General features: G+C 44.0%; 1 protein-coding gene across 13 annotated transcripts in view; it reads right to left on the bottom strand.

Annotated features, from left to right (window-relative positions):
- LOC117147129 (microtubule-associated protein futsch) overlaps positions 1-14,551 on the bottom strand; it is a 39,749-nt gene extending 25,198 nt beyond the window's left edge. For 4 of the 13 annotated variants that reach the window (XM_033313899.1, XM_033313900.1, XM_033313903.1 and 1 more), the window contains exons 1-5: positions 13,986-14,545; positions 12,129-12,196; positions 3,079-3,466; positions 607-2,754; positions 135-476 (exon numbers count right to left, since the gene is read on the bottom strand). In XM_033313899.1, the coding sequence (XP_033169790.1) occupies positions 135-476; positions 607-2,754; positions 3,079-3,466; positions 12,129-12,185 (2,935 nt within the window). In that variant the 5' untranslated portion in view covers positions 12,186-12,196; positions 13,986-14,545. Of the gene's footprint in view, positions 1-134; positions 477-606; positions 2,755-3,078; positions 3,467-8,701; positions 9,027-12,128; positions 12,197-13,985 lie in introns of those variants that run through there. The other 9 variants (XM_033313895.1, XM_033313896.1, XM_033313904.1 and 6 more) reach the window with 7 other exon arrangements.
- Between the last annotated feature and the right edge of the window lie 1,742 nt (positions 14,552-16,293).

Below are 16,293 nucleotides of genomic sequence, written 5' to 3'. Positions count from 1 at the left end.
AGTATATTTATTTGCAAAAAAATCCAAAAAATAAAGAAGTAAAGATAGCATAGTTAGGTGTACAGAGTTTGTTGATTTTATTGTTTTTTTTATTTCTTTTTTTTTGCCTACTACTGGTTGAATTCAAGCCTTACCAGGGGTCCCTGAGCTCTCGGGCGTCTCGGGGTTTTCCCCCTCATTTCCCAGCTGGTAATATTGACGCCGCACACAGGGTGCCTCTTCCACCACCTTTGCCTCATTAGCGCTCAGCTTCACCTTGCGGATCGGCTGGGAGTCGGTATCGGTAGCAGGTTCGATTGCAGATTGTTTCGGGTGATTCTGGAGGTTGTCGGAGGTGGTGGTGGTGGTGGTTGTTGTTGTATTGCGGGTGGTGGTTAGTGTTGGTTCGTTGTTAATAGTAGGAGGAGTAGTTGGTGGCAGAGAGAATATATCGCCGGGCTTAGTGGTAGTATACGTATACTGTGATAGCTTGTTATCTGAAGGATATACATTCATATACATAGTTCATAGTTCCAATATTTATATAGCATATATATTCATGTGGTTTCTATTATTTTTTTTTTTTTCTAAAAAGTCATCAAACTTTTTTTTTTCTCTAATTCGTACCTGGTGGTGCGGAACTGGCTGGTGCTGAGGTGGGTGGTGCAGCGGTTGTGGGTGAGGCTGGTGCTGGACTGGGACTGGACTTGGTGGTAATGGTGGTCGTGGTGGTGGTCACACTTCCTCCTGCCCTTGGGGTGGGCGACCTTGGCTCGCTGGGAGTTTTCACCGGCTTGGTGGTCTTGGTCTTGATGGTGTTGCTAGTGACGTTGCCACCGGTGGTGTGCCTAGTCACAGTGGTCGAGCTAATTCTGCTCGATTCCGATGGCGCCTGGCTGTCATGGGAGCCCTCACGCATTTCCCGACGGAAGGTGCGATTCGAGGAAACGCTCGATCGTGGCGTCTGATGGTGTGAACCCACCGAGGTGGTGCTGTCCGCCGGCGAACTGCTGCGCAGCGAGGCGGCAAATGCCCGATGGGCGGCATCCACCTCGCGCTCCTTTTGCAGCTGACGCCGCGTCAACGGCTCCGAAGTGGTGGTTGTCTTGGTGGTGCTGCTACCTCCAGTGGTGCTGGGCCGCGATTGACTCGGTTTGCCAGCTGGTCCGCGTGGCGAGCTGGTGTAATCGTCCCGTGGCTGAGATCGACGTGGACTTCCGGATCGCGGAGTAGAGTGCGATGGGGCATTGGGATGCTCAACCTGTGTCTCAATGATCCGCTCCGTGTTCGTCTTGCGATTGGCGCTCTGATTGCGACTCACCGTCTTGGACGTGTGCAACACCTCACCATCGGGTTGATCGGGACGAGTGCTTGTGGTGGTTGTACGCACCGAGGGAAAGCCATGAGTGCTAAAATCCTCCTCCACCGGCTGACGTCTGGTGGCGGGCTGCTCCCAACTGGGTGTTGATGCCTCCCTCAGCTTCTGTGGAGACCTCTGCGGCTCTTGGTAATCATCGCCCACAACCTCCGTTTCGATGGTGCGCTGTGAGCTGGTCTGCTGCTTCACTTGGCGACTCTTTTCCGAACGTACCACAACTACCTCCTCGCCAGCAATGCCGGGTCTTTGAGAGGGATATTCCTGAGTGGGCTTATTCGGACGCACCGAGGGGAAACCATGGGTGCTGAAGTCCTTGGCCGGCGACTGACGTGGTGAATGGGAGGGTGGGGCGTAAGAGGGTGTCGGTGCCTTCTGCACCACCCTGGATATGGGCTGACCACGGTCATCGTACTCCTCCACGGTCTCCGAGGTGGTTTCCGTGGAGAAACGTCGGCTGGACTTATTCACCGAGGAGAAGCTCTGCGACTCCGTCACATGCTTTTGCTCCACATTGTCCACTACATCACGAGCTTGGCTGTCCTGCTCATCCTGCTCGCGGCGCTGATTGTGGACTTGGTTACGGGTTTGATTGTGTGTCTGGTTGTTGGTCTGCTTGTGCGTGGTATGGCTCTGACTGGGAGTAAGTTGCTCCGTCTCGTAGCGCTTATTTTTGACAATGGTTCCGTCCGGCAGACGCTTAACAGTAGTGATCATCTTGACATTAGGCTTGGGATACTCCACCGTATTGGAGATTATCTCGCCGGGTTGCTCCATTAGATGTTGGACATGGCGTTGATACTCCGGCGATGCCTTGTCCATGTCCACATAGCGCTTGTTCTCCTCGTAGTGCTGTTGGGTCTGGACATTCCGGGTGCTGTTGCTTTGCTCGCGGCTCTCCGTGAATCGCTCCTGCTGCCTTTGGACCTGCTCCTGGCGCTGGATCTGCTCCTGGCGCTGGATTTGCTCCTGCCGCTGGAATTCCTCCTGGCGCTGCAGCTGCTCTTGGCGAATCTGTTGCTCTTGGCGCTGCAGTTGCTCCTGAATACGCTGCTCTTGACGCCTCTGATCCTGCTCCCACTCGCGGGGCTGATGGGGCTGATGCTGCTTATGTGGCTTCTCCTGGTTATCCAGCAGATATCGCGGCTCATCGCCGTACTCCACGGTGGACGAAGAAGACACCACCTTGGATGAGGACGAGGTGGAGGTGGAGCTCATCTTCATCTCGGTGCGACCACTGGTCTCGTCCCCAAAGACCACCGTCTCTTGGAGCTGGGTCTTCGAGCTATCGGAGGCCTGTTTCACAAAGTTCTTGTCATCGCCCTGATGGGAGGCACTCGAGCGCTGCTCGTTGCGACCTTTGAACTCGGCCAGGCCACCACCATTGAGCTTCTCCACGCCTGCGTTTGTGTTGGTGTTCGTTCGTAGGTTGGTTCGTTGGGTGGAGGAGGGTCGAGTGGTCGAGTGGTCGAGTGGTGGACATGGACATACAGAACAAACAGAGTTGGGTTATACACAAAACTTCACCGACAAGGGACAAGGGGGTTAGATCGCTCAGGCATTTACTGTAATCTCAGTTGGCTGATTTATATGAAAATTTGCTATCAGTATGACGACAAGTCCATAGAGTCAGTGAGTTTCCAGCAAATGCCTGTGTTGTTGGTCAGCTTTGGTGCCAGCCAGACAAAGGGGGCTACCACCAAGCAAAACGAATGGGCACTTACCATCTGTTTTGGCCAGAGTTTCGGTGCGATAGGCCCGTCCATCGGGACTGACCTCCGAGGAGGTCTGCACATCCCAACCGGTGGTATTCGGCTGGCTGAGCGTCATCGAATGGAAACGCAGCTCATGGGTGGGACTGGTCGAGTCGCGCACCTCCTTGGACTTGAGGCTCTGGAAGTTCTGGTCGAGCAGGGCATCGCCGTGGCTGGTGGCCAACGGATCCTTGCCCGCGTAACCGGCCAGCGTGTTCACGTTGCCATGTCCGTTTCCGTTGGGCTCCGACATTGGGTCCGTTTCGTGCCTATAGAGGTTGCAAAGTCGCGACTCGCGCAGCTTGTAGAGATGCGATCGGATCTGCCTCTTGCGTTCGCTGTCCTCGGACTGCTGCCACTGAAAGGAAGGAGAAAATTCCATTGAAATACGGAATAATTTAATCCAAAATTGTTTCCAGTGTATCTCGCTTATATGCAGTCTCAGCACTTGTTTTATTTCAATGTAGTTCACCCATTTACGCTCTCAACTCGATATCTGTAGATAGGCCCGTCCTTGGGCCAATTAAGCCAAGTGAACTCGTGCTCAAGTTTGAGTGCCTGCGAGTGGAGTACAAGTGGAGTGCAGGGAGCCCACGCTCGTTGCTTCCAGCGGCTTGGATCGCCTTTTATGGCGCCCGCGGGCCACTAACAATTAGCCGGTCAGCCAACACAACAAATGCAGCCGCCATCGGCTGACTCAGCCACTCAGCTTTATAGACTTCTAGCCGGTGAAACGATGATGATGATGATGATGATAAAGATGACGCCCCCAATAAGTTCTCGGATTTCAATGGCAGAAGCAACCGATGACCAAAAATGGCTGAGATTAGCATAAGGGTAACAAATTGAATGATTCAGACCAACGAAATGATTGATAGAGATTGTTTTTTTTGTAAAAATAGAGCAACAAGTAAACAAAGAATCGATGACAGGCATAAGAGTCGGCTAAATCCGATTTCAGTTTACGGGAATTCGCTCCATTTACGCCCTTATTCCCTGGAAATCCCGACACTTTCGCATAGTTCACTTATCAGAATCGAATCAAATTCGAGGGCTGACGTTTTAGCTTATAAATAAAACATGGAACAATTCCCACTGACCGATAAGCGGACCGTATTGGCCTCAACAAAGAGCCTAGCACGATCGTATTTATTTAAACAATGATCTAGAAAGGTGGTAGACTTAATAGAGGGAGAGAGAGGGAGAGAGAGGGAGAGAGAGGGAGAGAGCGAGCGAAAGAGAGAGGGGTGATGAGCTAGCGCGATCGAAATATAGTTAGCAAACAAATTGAGTGAAGTTGAAGCGGTGATATCACCTCACCTCAACACGACCAGTTTCGCTATAGCGGAAAAACATGTCAAATAACATTTGTATTAACAATAATGACACCTCGATCTCGATGGGGGTGACTTAACTTCGCTAACTGTTTAAATTTAGCCAAACCGAGGCCATACGACAGGCAAATGGGAAACTTCCCGAAACCAGATGGAATTGAAATTACGAATAATTTGCAGATTAGTAGTTAAGATCAGGCATTAAATTTATAATGCATAGAACTGTATTAATGCATAAAAGTACATTGTGAAGTGGAATTATAATTAATTCTAAGGTTTTGGATAATACTATTTACAAAATATTAGATATTAACAGTTATAATCCCATTTGTAACATTGCGTTATATAGGAAATATCATTTCCCTTTGGTATTTTAAACATTTTATGACCATCTGGTCAGTTTGGCACCCAAATTGCAGTTCGTTTTAATTAGATCAGCCGGTGACCAATGGTTTTAGAGTTATGAACAACCTTTCTAGCAGATGCCAGAGATTTATGAACGCTGTCGTTTCCCCAGTTATTAGCGAAATCTTAAATTTGTGGGATCACCAGTGATTGATAGCGGAGTTGGTGCTTTCTTTTCTGACAAAACGGAACGACAGATGGCGCTGCCATTACTTTCAGCGCTTTCACTCGCCCAAATCAACCGATTCGAATTGACAAAATAAAGCAAAATGCGCGAAATCAAAATGAGAGATATATGTGCGTGTGTGTGTGTGTGTCTGTGCGAAAAGTTTGCAACTTTGCCTTGTTGTTGTTTTCGCCTATTTGTTTGTTTGTTTGCCCGCTTGTTTGCTAGTGTGTGATTTTTTCAAGAACTGGTCGCGTGGTCGCAGTCTAGACCTGCGTCTTAAGTCGCCTCTGCCTGCGTCGCAGCCAGCAGACTCCGACTCTCTGAGTGCACTGCAAACAATTTCCAAGCATCTACATATATACGTTCTCTCAGCTAAATAACGGTATAAAGAGTATTCATATTGCAAACGATCCCAGCGTTCTAATAACAGATTATAAGAATAGCACACATTTTGTTTAGTGCTCAATCGAAACTAGTTTCTCCCAGTGTAACTGAGCCTCTGTCTCTGCCCGCAATGACGTAATTTCTAAAAGTACCGGGCCGTCTGACTGAGAAGAAGAAGAAGCCGCTGATTTCGCACCTCTGCAGCGACGCCGGCAGCAGCGGCAACCTGTTGGCGTCGACGCCAACGCCGACTGCAACTGCGACTGCGGATGGACCTGCGCCCGCTCTCGCCGTCTCTGTCTGATGACGTGACGTGCGAGATTTCGTTGATGTGCGAATGCTGATAAATTATTTTGAAGTTTTTTTTCGCTTCTTAGCTGTTTTTGTTTTTCATTTATTAAGCTGTCGTGTCAGCAACGTTGACCTCCAACTTTTTCCTTTTTTTTTTTTTTCGTTTTGGTTTTGGTTTTTTGCGCCAAAACCGAAATCTTTTTGTTATTGAAATTAAACTTTATTAAAACTTAATTGAGGTGGAAATCAAAAGAGAGAAAGAGAAGGTCGCGGGGTCAGGCGGGAGCTCCCACTTAGCCGGTGCCCACTGTACAGATAAACCTTGACTGCGATTAGCTCATAACTAAATGCTTCCCCATTCAATGCACATCAATCGAGATAGGACACGACATATTCGGAAATATGTCAGATAGTAAGCGTTTAAAAATAATGCATATTTTACTGAAATATTTCCCTATAGATAAGAACTTGTTATTTTTATCAGTAAACAAAAACTTAAAAAATGCAGGTACTTTCAGACTTGCCATAAAGTGTTATTAAGTAATATAAAGATGTACTTGTATTCTAATGCAAATTCTCTTTGCATTTTGAATCTCACACTTATGCGTATGTTTACCAATTCACGATCATCAACTTCACGTTAATGGTACTGAGTTAAACTTTGTTTTTTTAGTTACCAGGGAGCGTAAAGCTCTACAATACGCTGAACAAAATTGCTTTGCACTTTGCTGCCGGCGTTAATTGCCGTCACTTGCTGTGTGTGCTTTGTTGTGTATTTTTATGGCAATTTCGATTTCAATTCCAATTTCGCTTCAATTCCGATCCCGATTCCCCTTCAATCTGTACTGTGTGGTGCATATGCATATTAAAGTGACCCAATTGCCACTGTCCGTACGCCCAATTGCGAATCAAGAATCCAGAATCGAGAATATAGAATATAGAGTCCACAATAATTTGAATTGTGTCATTTTCGGTTGACGAAGGCGGTGAGCGGTGGAAAAAAAACATGTTTATGTTTGCTTTCGTGGACTTATTTGTGCTTTCGGTATCGCTGTTAATTGTTTGCCTCTTATTTTGGGTATGACATCGCCCCAGGTGAATAAAACATGGCACTATAAAGCCACAGCACAGCAGCAACAACAAAGTTCTGAAAGTGGAGCACTTTCGTGGGCCGTCGCTTGCATACGAAAAGAGACCCACGAGAACTGGACGCACACATTAGCCGGTCCCCACTGTTGTGCCATGGGAAAACGTGAAAAAATAACTCAATTTTCGGTTTTTGGGCTCTCTCGGCATTTTGATCGATGGACAGCTGTCAAATGGTTAGGCGTGTGGGAAATTATAATGCAAGCTTGGATCCATAGGTGATATATAGCCGACAATCGTCACCAAATCGGTGGCTCACAGCCAGCCACAAAGCAAACGAATAAGCAGTATAAATCTTAAGTCCAATAATGATCTCATACATATACGAAAAAAGAATTATGCATATATATATACATATATATATTCCAGACAATTATCGGAGCCACAGTCATTAGTGCAGGTGGAGTTTTTTTGTTTCGCTGGCCGGAAAGCCATTTGCACTGTTTTCTCAAATTATAGTTGGCTTAATTTGAAGCCAAGCTTGCGATTCGGAGTTAGATCAACCGACTTTTGTCTGGCTATCAAATTGAATAGACATTGGAAGCCATAATCCAAACGATACTTTGTTTAGAAGATCCGCACCCAAGGATCAATTCGAATTCGAATAATACAATTTGAGATCCAAACAAGAACCTAGAAGAAAAACTTCTAGGAAAGTATATGGATATATGATAGTTTCTCTAACTCTCAGCAACAGATGGTGTTATATCGAATAGCGCAACCCACCTTATAGAGAAGGAGATTTTCCCGGTGGATAGCGCAATACACAGTTTAGCATATTGTGAACGTTGAAGATTTATCGGAACATCTATCTCCGACAATGGGAGCAATTACCATGGCTAATTACGGCCGAAGCCCCGCTCCCCGAAAATAAATCCCTTTCGGCGGTGATCTGGTTTCGTGAGTGGAAAAGTGGAAAAGCGTAAGAGCGTAGAACAGTTGGTTGCCAAGGCCGACGGCCCACGGCGGTGTAAACTTGTTCGCCAGTAATTAGATACACTCCCGATTAGCATATGCATACAGTACATGCATATACATACATAGATACATACATACGTATATCTATCTTCGCTTTATAACTCTTAACTCTTTCTATTTGGTAACGCCCCCGCCCTTGTCAGCTGTTCCAGTTCTAGTTCTACGATCTTCGATCAACTAACTGGCGACGAAAACCCACAAACTGAGCACTAATTCCCCGATAAGATCCGTTTGTTTGTTTACAAGCCACTTGGCGCAGTTAAAGATACATCCAGAGATACATAAATAGGCGTATAAACAGTACAGGTACAGGTAGCGCTCGCTAATTGGCAGGCGTCGTTTATTTTGTCTTTTTATTAGAGACTATGGGTGATAATTGCCGAAGTATGAACACTATTGGGTGGCATTTAATGCATTCAAGTGGTTCATATCAATAAATTTGCAATAGCTGGCTTAAAAATAACTATTCAAGGACTGAAAAAATTGGCACAGGTCGATTTTCCCACGCAATAAGAAGGTCTGCAATCGATTTTAAACACCGCAATTACGCGTAACTATCGATTTTACTGTTAAATAATAAATCGTGGGGGTGTCTTTGACCAACTTGTTTGCCCTTAAGTCGACTATAAGCTACTGTAGCTTTTGCATTGCGGCCAACGATGACTGTATCTTACAGATGTACAGATATAGCTACAGTTAGCGACTAACTGTTATGCAAAGACTGGGAAAAAAAGGTTAAGCTAAACTGTGCGAAAGTGTGAAAGTTATGCGAAGACGGTTGAGGAGTGAAAGAGACGGGGCTGAGAGAGATGGCTTTACGACCTCTTGTTCGCAGCTTCTTTTACGTTTTACTACCCATATTCTGGTCGAAATGACAGAGAATTACCTCAGGTAAAAAAGAATTGGTATTCCTTTTCTTTTCTTTATATTTATTTGTGTTTCGGGAATTCTTCTCCTTGCTGCTGTGTTGTTGTTATGGGAGATTCTGTGTGGTTGAGTTGTTGTTGCACCGGCAAAAAAGCACGTTAAAAAAACACTTGGTGTGACTAATCCTGTGGGTTTCTCTCTCTTCTTTCCTTTTTTTTTTACTTTCGTGCGATTAACAAATAACTAGAAGTGTGTGTAAAAAAAAGCGATCGTCGTTGACTGTTGTCGTTTGGATGGTTGTTCTTTTTCACGGAGCGTCGGCACGTTGCAATCGATCGAGCACCAAAATCAGACTGAAGTTTCCAATCAGAATCAAAGCCGCCTAAAGTGGCCGCTGTCGCTTAGACGTCGACGGCGACGCCGGCAGCGAGCCGAGATATGACCGAATACGAAAAAGCGACGAATACGAAGATGACGCGACCGCCCAGCCGCACAGTGGGGCAAATCGAGCGGGTTGGCAGACGAAAAGGTGTGATCTACACAATCAGCAGTTCTCTATTAACTCAGGTGACAACATGTTGTTAAATAGATACTTTATATAGAGAGCTACAGAGATATATAAGTTCAACAACTTAACGAAATTGGGGTCACCAAATTCCAAGTTTACCAGCTCATAACTTCGCGAAAAATGGTCGTATCATGAATTCTAATACCTTCTGCAACTCGGCTCATTAAGTACAAACAGCTGGTTTCATAAGCTAGCTAAAAAAATTTTAACGATTTTTTCAATAATTTTCCAATCGGTGGTAGCCCGTAAAAATTGATAAAAATCGAAAAAAAAAAAAATTTTAAATGGTGTTACAGATTTGTAGGTAATTACATTGCCTACATTTTGAGATATGCCACATAGAGATTGGAGCAAAATGAGCAAAGTTATGGGGTCTAGAAGATCAGTTTCGGGTCACCTTTCTGCAAAACATTGAAAAATTTTAAAATTTGAAACAGGCTATGGGAAATTCAGAAATGCAAACCATTACAGAGGTGTGCATGTTTACCAAAACGAGTCATCTTTCTGCAAAACATTGAAAAATTTTAAAATTTGAAACAGGCTATGGGAAATTCAGAAATGCAAACCATTACAGAGGTGTGCATGTTTACCAAAACGAGTCATCTTTCTGCAAAACAAAACAAATTCCCTCACTTCCCTTTAATAAAAGTGTAAGTAATATTTTGTTACATTGCTCATCCGCTCCGATTGCATTGAAACGTGTTTAATTTCGGACTTTTGTGCAAAGAATCCGTGTCCGTGCGGATCGACAATAATAAATCACTTGATCGTCGGCCGGAGGTGGGTGTCATTGTTGCAATATGTTAATAAACACCTTTGGCTCAAAACTATTTTCAGCATTTTTGGAAAACACTCGAGCCGCTGGCGCCCACCATTCCCACTGCGATTTGTATTTGTACAATCTCGAACGGAACCAAAAAAAAAAAAAATTACTCATCGACGTTGGCGCAGACGTTGCGCAGACGCAGATGGAGACGCAGACGTCGTGACTAGACGGTCGTTCTAATTTGCCGCACTGTCCACCGGCCATTTGTGGCCCACTGTCCACCGTTGACTGACCATTTGGCCACTTGCTGCATATGGCCATTTGCCATACGCGGGTGTTTTATTTATGTTTTTTATACAATTTTTTTTTTAAATATTTTTTTTCTTTTTATTCGTTACTCCGTGTGTGCCAATTCAACTTTGGCTCACTGATTTATTCAGCAGTCGACGGCTGGCGACCCACGCGATTTTTTGACTCGCGCCTGAATCGAATCGAATTGACTCGAATAGAATCGAATTGACTCGAATCGAACTCGTACTCGAAGCTGAATTGAATCGCCTCATGGCCAAGAAACTCGGATCGTGGCTAACCAGCGCTGTTTTCTGGCGTTTTGGTTTATTCTGAGTCGAGAACTGAGCGCCCAGGGATGCACACACTATCCTTGATGGTTTTTGAATATGCATTCGATTTTAATTGAAAAAATATTTATAGTTTTATAGCAAATGCTGTGTGTATTTGGAAGCTTTGCTCGTTAAATTCACATAAATTTTATTTGATTAGATAAGAAAGTGTTTCTAAATTGGCTGAAATTTGATAAGATTTACTGGCAAATCATCGTGCGCTATTTGATTGCCATTCTCATTGACATTTCAGGTGTTGTCTTTACACGTCTAAAAATTTGTTATCTTCGCGACAGCACTGTAATTTATTCACAATTGTTTATGGACATATTAATGTAGTAAAAGCCGCATTTGTGAGTTAAATTAATGTTATTTGATTAGACAAGCTGGTATTACATTTGAGCAAAATAAAAAAAAAAGGAATGACCATCCCTGGTCAAGGAGGAAGGAGCATAGATAGCTGGCCGAAAAGAGAAAAAGAGAGCGCGAATGGAGCGGGCTCAGAGGCCAAAGCTGAAATTGATTCATGGCCAATGAGTCATCATCGCAGGCTTTTTATCAGCGTCCGTCGCAGTCGCAGCGCAGTCACTGCACAGTCGCAGCACAGCCTCCCAATTTGTCTCTCTCCCTCCCTCTTTCACTCCATATATACATATCTCTTTCACGTCCCATCTTTCTTTCTCTTTCCAACACCGCCTGCGTGGGCTATCTCTCGTCTGCTGCTGCCGCTTCTTCTTTCGTCTGGTCTGCTATTGTCTTATACCCTCTATAAAGGTATGATATAATACTTAAAATCGTAGGATCATTCATAAATAGATCTTATCATATTCTAGTTTACTTTCTATTTCGATGAGGTTTCTAACTATAAGTAATACTGCTCTTTTTTCTTTGTTATGCTCGTTATCCTTATAAGATTATGCGTTTTTTATTATTTTTCCCTTTTATCTTAATATCTATTTTAAAAGTAATCCATGCTTCGATTCAGAAACTAACACATCTTGCTCTCAGCCATTCTTGACTTATGCAGATAGATGGATCATCATTTATTTGGACAGATCCCCTCGATGCGACATCGTCATCGTTTTTCCATTGACTTTTCTAACGACTTTTTAACGATTATTGCAAACGTCTGAGCCAAGTCAGCGACTAGCGGCCCACGCGGCCAAGTGAGCTCCAGTGAGCTACAGTGAGCAACCCCATAAATGACCCAATTTGGCCAGGTTGAACTGGGTTGGGTTTGGACTGCGACTGCGACTGACTAACCGATTGAGTGAATCTCTGGCCATGGATGGTCTGGATCGCTTCTGGCCAGTTCTCGAAATTGTCGTCTGGGGAAAAACAGGGCTTTAAAGGCAATGCCATTGGCATTGAGCTGGGAACGGGGACACAAGTCCGTCAAGGAGCCAATGAACTGGCACACAATCGATGAACTGCCTCATGGATAAACTGGCCTCCAATGGGGCTTATTGATTTTCATGGACCAAAAACTTACCATTTTCCTCAGCAATTCCTCATTTTGTATATCACCCAGATCGCATTCCACCTCCATGGCAGAAATGACTGAAAAATAGAAGCAAAATGAATATATAAATGAATAATATGCCAGATAGTATAGCTTAGAGTTCAGATTAATTCCATAGAGGGTGGCCAGTGAGATTGCTCGTTTTGTCTGATGATGCAATTATTTCGCTGCACATTTCTCATGTTGATTTATTTGATGTTTATAATTTGTCGCTGCTGCCCGGGGCTACGCAAAATAACCGAGCAATATCAGTGGCCATCGATCATGATCAGTAGTGTTATGGGCACTGTGGACGAGGCGAGCCAGAATCGGAATGGGAATCGTAATCGTAATCGGAATCGCATAGAATAGCCCAGAATCGGTCAGATCCCCACACCCCAATGCGTTGTGACATTTCCCCGTAAATGGCCAACTTCAAACATGGACAGCAGCTGCACATATACATACACATAAAAAAACACAAAACTAGAAAAGAAACTAAAAAACGAAAAACACAGTCAAGTGCATCCATCAATGCACGCAGCAAAACTGATGATTTTTCTGAAACCCAATAGTAATACATCGATAACTTTCTAATCGAATTCCAGGTCATCGAAAATAACTAGGAATGAGAAAATCTCAAAAATTTCATTTGAAATATTTCAAAAGTATATTCCACTTATTTTCTAGCTGTGCATTCGAGTTGCAAGCTTGATTAGCACGGCCGCAACATTTTGGCTTCGCTTTTGGTTAGCATCAACGGGCTCGGTCAACTGGCAATCCATTTGAGGGGGGCGGGGCCGGGGGCGCCATTGCCGGGAAAAAGCTCGGGCAAAAGCCAAACAAGTTCAAAACCACAATTGGGCAAACAGAGCCCAACATTGAGTCGAGCAATTGAACTTGAAAACTGAGCCAGTTCGAAAGAGAGCACCTTGCGATTGGTTTTCAGGTGGGGATCGCGGGATTTGCGTTTTGTGGATGGGTCAGGTAGAAAAGTCTGGTCAAGTTAGTCACCTACGGCTCAAATATGTCTCAAAGAATTTAACTGATTGATACAGTGGGTGCACACAATACGAAATTTGTATAATAATATAGTTGGATTTCAAAGAGCTTGTCTATTTTAATCTATAATCCTAATCCTTCCCATTTACGATAACTATTTAAATACAACACAAATCAAAGCATTCAGACGTCAGACGAACAGACATTTAGCGCATTTATGGGTCATCCATCACAACAGTGGACCAATAAAGCCATGTCCGCCGGACCAAAAGATACATCTTTTTTTTTGGAACCCAATCCGTATCTTATACAAATCGCGTGGGTTGGCGTGTGGCCAATGCCCTAAGAACCGCCGATCGGCTATCGCATAAAATTCATGAATTACCAAAACGGCGAAACGAAACCGTCATATTTTGCTGTTGGCCAATTAAAAACCGTTTTATTATCGAAAATCACTCCTTTTTTTTTTTGGTAAGTCAAGATTTATGGCGAGTAAAATAAGCATAAGCGTAAAATAGGCAAATTCAAAGCAAGGCAATAAAAAACATGATATGATGCATGTTACTGTATTGCACAAAAAATAACCTAAACATATTAGAGTTTCTTTTTAATATTGTTTAAAACGTTTAAACTCTAAACCCTTTTTTAATCAGTGTCTCCATGAGCATAGTATTCGCCGCTAGGTGGCGCCAGGCAGCAGAAAAACCGCAGAAATCACCGCAAAACTGTTAGAATTCCTCCTCCAACATTGTAGTAAATCTTCCGCCCAATATACATATATATCTATATATGTAAGTAGATTATATATAGCTTACATATCTGTAGTAACTGTGCAATTGTACCCACCTGTTGCTGCTGCTGTTTTTTGAGCTTATTATCAGAGAAAGACGTCGACTTGAAGGCTTTTGTAACTTTAGACGACGCAACAACGCGCAGCAACGTATGTATTTTTGTGTACTTGGCAAATATTTAAACAGTAAATAGTTTAATTTACGGAAAGATCAAGTTGCGGCTGCCTTTCCGGCGAAAAGTTGCCAGCGACTTGCGCGCGGTTAAAAACGCGGGCGCTGCCTTTTTTTTTTTTTTTTTTATTTCAACTCTGCCGATTGTTTGATTGATTTGCGGTTTATTTGCTGGATGTTGCTGCTGTCACACGCGACTAATAACTCGAAGGAGTCGGGTTTCAACTTAAAACAAATACTAATTATTTCACCAAAAAACAAAACACGAAGTGCAGTGTCCTGCAACAAAACAGTCAAAAAAAAAAATGAAACGCGTAAACACTTTAAAAAACGTTTTTTTTTTCTATTTTTCGAATGCAACAGCGAGTGAGTTTTGAAGTAGGGTTTGTGCGGCAAGCCAAAGGAGGCGGAGGGCTGAGGGGCGTGGCGAATGATGCGGTTGGCACGAGCGGAGGCTCTTGACTGATTGCAAGCCGCTGTTGTTGCTGCATTTAGGCGCGGGCTCTCTCGGCCGCCCAAAACGCCGGCGTCGACGCCACTGCCACTGCAACGCTCTCTACACTTGGGGAAAAACATGACCACAACTAGGAAGTATATGTACATACATATGTCCAGAGAAAAGGGCGTGAGAACTCTGAAAGTGAGACTACTTCATGTGGCTTGCAGCGAGCATAGCATACTTTGTGGCGTTCTAGATACGCAAATTGTAGATGATCTTATCTTGATACTAGCTGTGATTATATAAAAACCATCTGATTGATATGAAATTTGGGATACGAGTGCGTATTGAAAAAACAAAGAAGTTGCCTTCAGGTCGGAAGTCTCCATTTCTTAAGCTGTGTTGCGTGTTAACTATTTTTGCGAGTGCATGCAACATACATATCTCTCAGCGTCAGCTGATCCTGAGCGATAAGGAAAGTGAGAGCGAGCGAGAGAGCGACAGAACTTGATAATCCCAGCTCATTTGCATGACTAATGACCACTGGGTGTGCAAATGGGAGGGGTATATGCGAGTATAGTGGAAAGACAGGAACAAGAACACAAAGAAAAAGACAAGAACATAAACAGGAACAAAGTCAATGCCTGCCAAACCCTTTGCATATTTTTCTTATGAGACTTTGCCATGGCAATCCAATACGAATTTCTCGTGCGAATTGGAATTTTTTTTTTATCATGTTATACAATTGGCATTGGTGCAACCTAAAACTTTAAGTGCTTTTTGGGTTATGAGCCAATATAATAGCTCTTTTTACTATGAAATCTGTGAGTGTACCATATATTTCAGTTGAGTTGTCTGATGTTAGAATGAGGATTAAAGACGTTTTCTTCTAGACGGATAATGTAGATGTAGAACTGGAAAAGAGGACCAGTTCGAATGGCCTTATCGCTAGTGTCTGTCACAAAAAATGAAAATGGTCAGGACGAGGCTGAGGACAAAAAAAATAAAAATAAACAAAAAGGCGAATGTCACAGGGTCAGTGGAGCAGGCTTTTTTATTTTGGCCAAAACCACCTTATTAGCGATCTCATCATCAATACGCACTTGTTGTCACCTCTCTCTTTCCACGGCGCACGCTTCACATATATCGCTCTCTGTCTGCCGCGCTGTCGTGTTGCGTGCGTTGAATGTCAACGATCAGCGATCATTGTCAGTCGCATAAAATCGCATAAAGATTGCATGAAATGATGTAAATTCTAGGAAAACATTTGCTTATGCAACTGGCACAAGGAAAACAGCCGCATCAGCAGGAGAGGCATCTATTTTTAGGCTACCGAAGTGCCCAAGCTCAAAAGAGAGTTATATCCATTTGATAATATTACAAGTTCCCAATATCTGATGATCACTTGATGACCCCATAATACCATTGTTATGGGACAGGTCAAAAGCCAGAGAAATTTACAAATTTTCAGTTGCTCCTCGATTCTTTCACATCGTAAACTTGGCCAAATGCTGCTAATGCCAAACTAACGCCTTGCAGCAGGAACAGCTGCGACCGAATGATGTCCGCCCTTGGAGGAGCAGTGAAAGCCGCTCTGGGCCACGTTATATTGGCCACTTTTGGACACTGTCCTTGCGCCTGCCTGACGTCAGCACGTAGGCAGTTGAAGAGGCGACACGGCGACAACGACAACACGTCTTCAACTTGTTGCCGCTGCGCCTTAAATGGCCCGGAGCAACTTCACCAGCATCGC

The sequence above is a fragment of the Drosophila mauritiana genome, chromosome X (genome assembly GCF_004382145.1).
Source record: "Drosophila mauritiana strain mau12 chromosome X, ASM438214v1, whole genome shotgun sequence".
Taxonomy (NCBI): Eukaryota; Metazoa; Arthropoda; class Insecta; order Diptera; family Drosophilidae; genus Drosophila; species Drosophila mauritiana.
The sequence above is the reverse complement of the archived record's forward strand: the minus strand, read 5'-3'. Positions and strand labels throughout refer to the sequence as shown.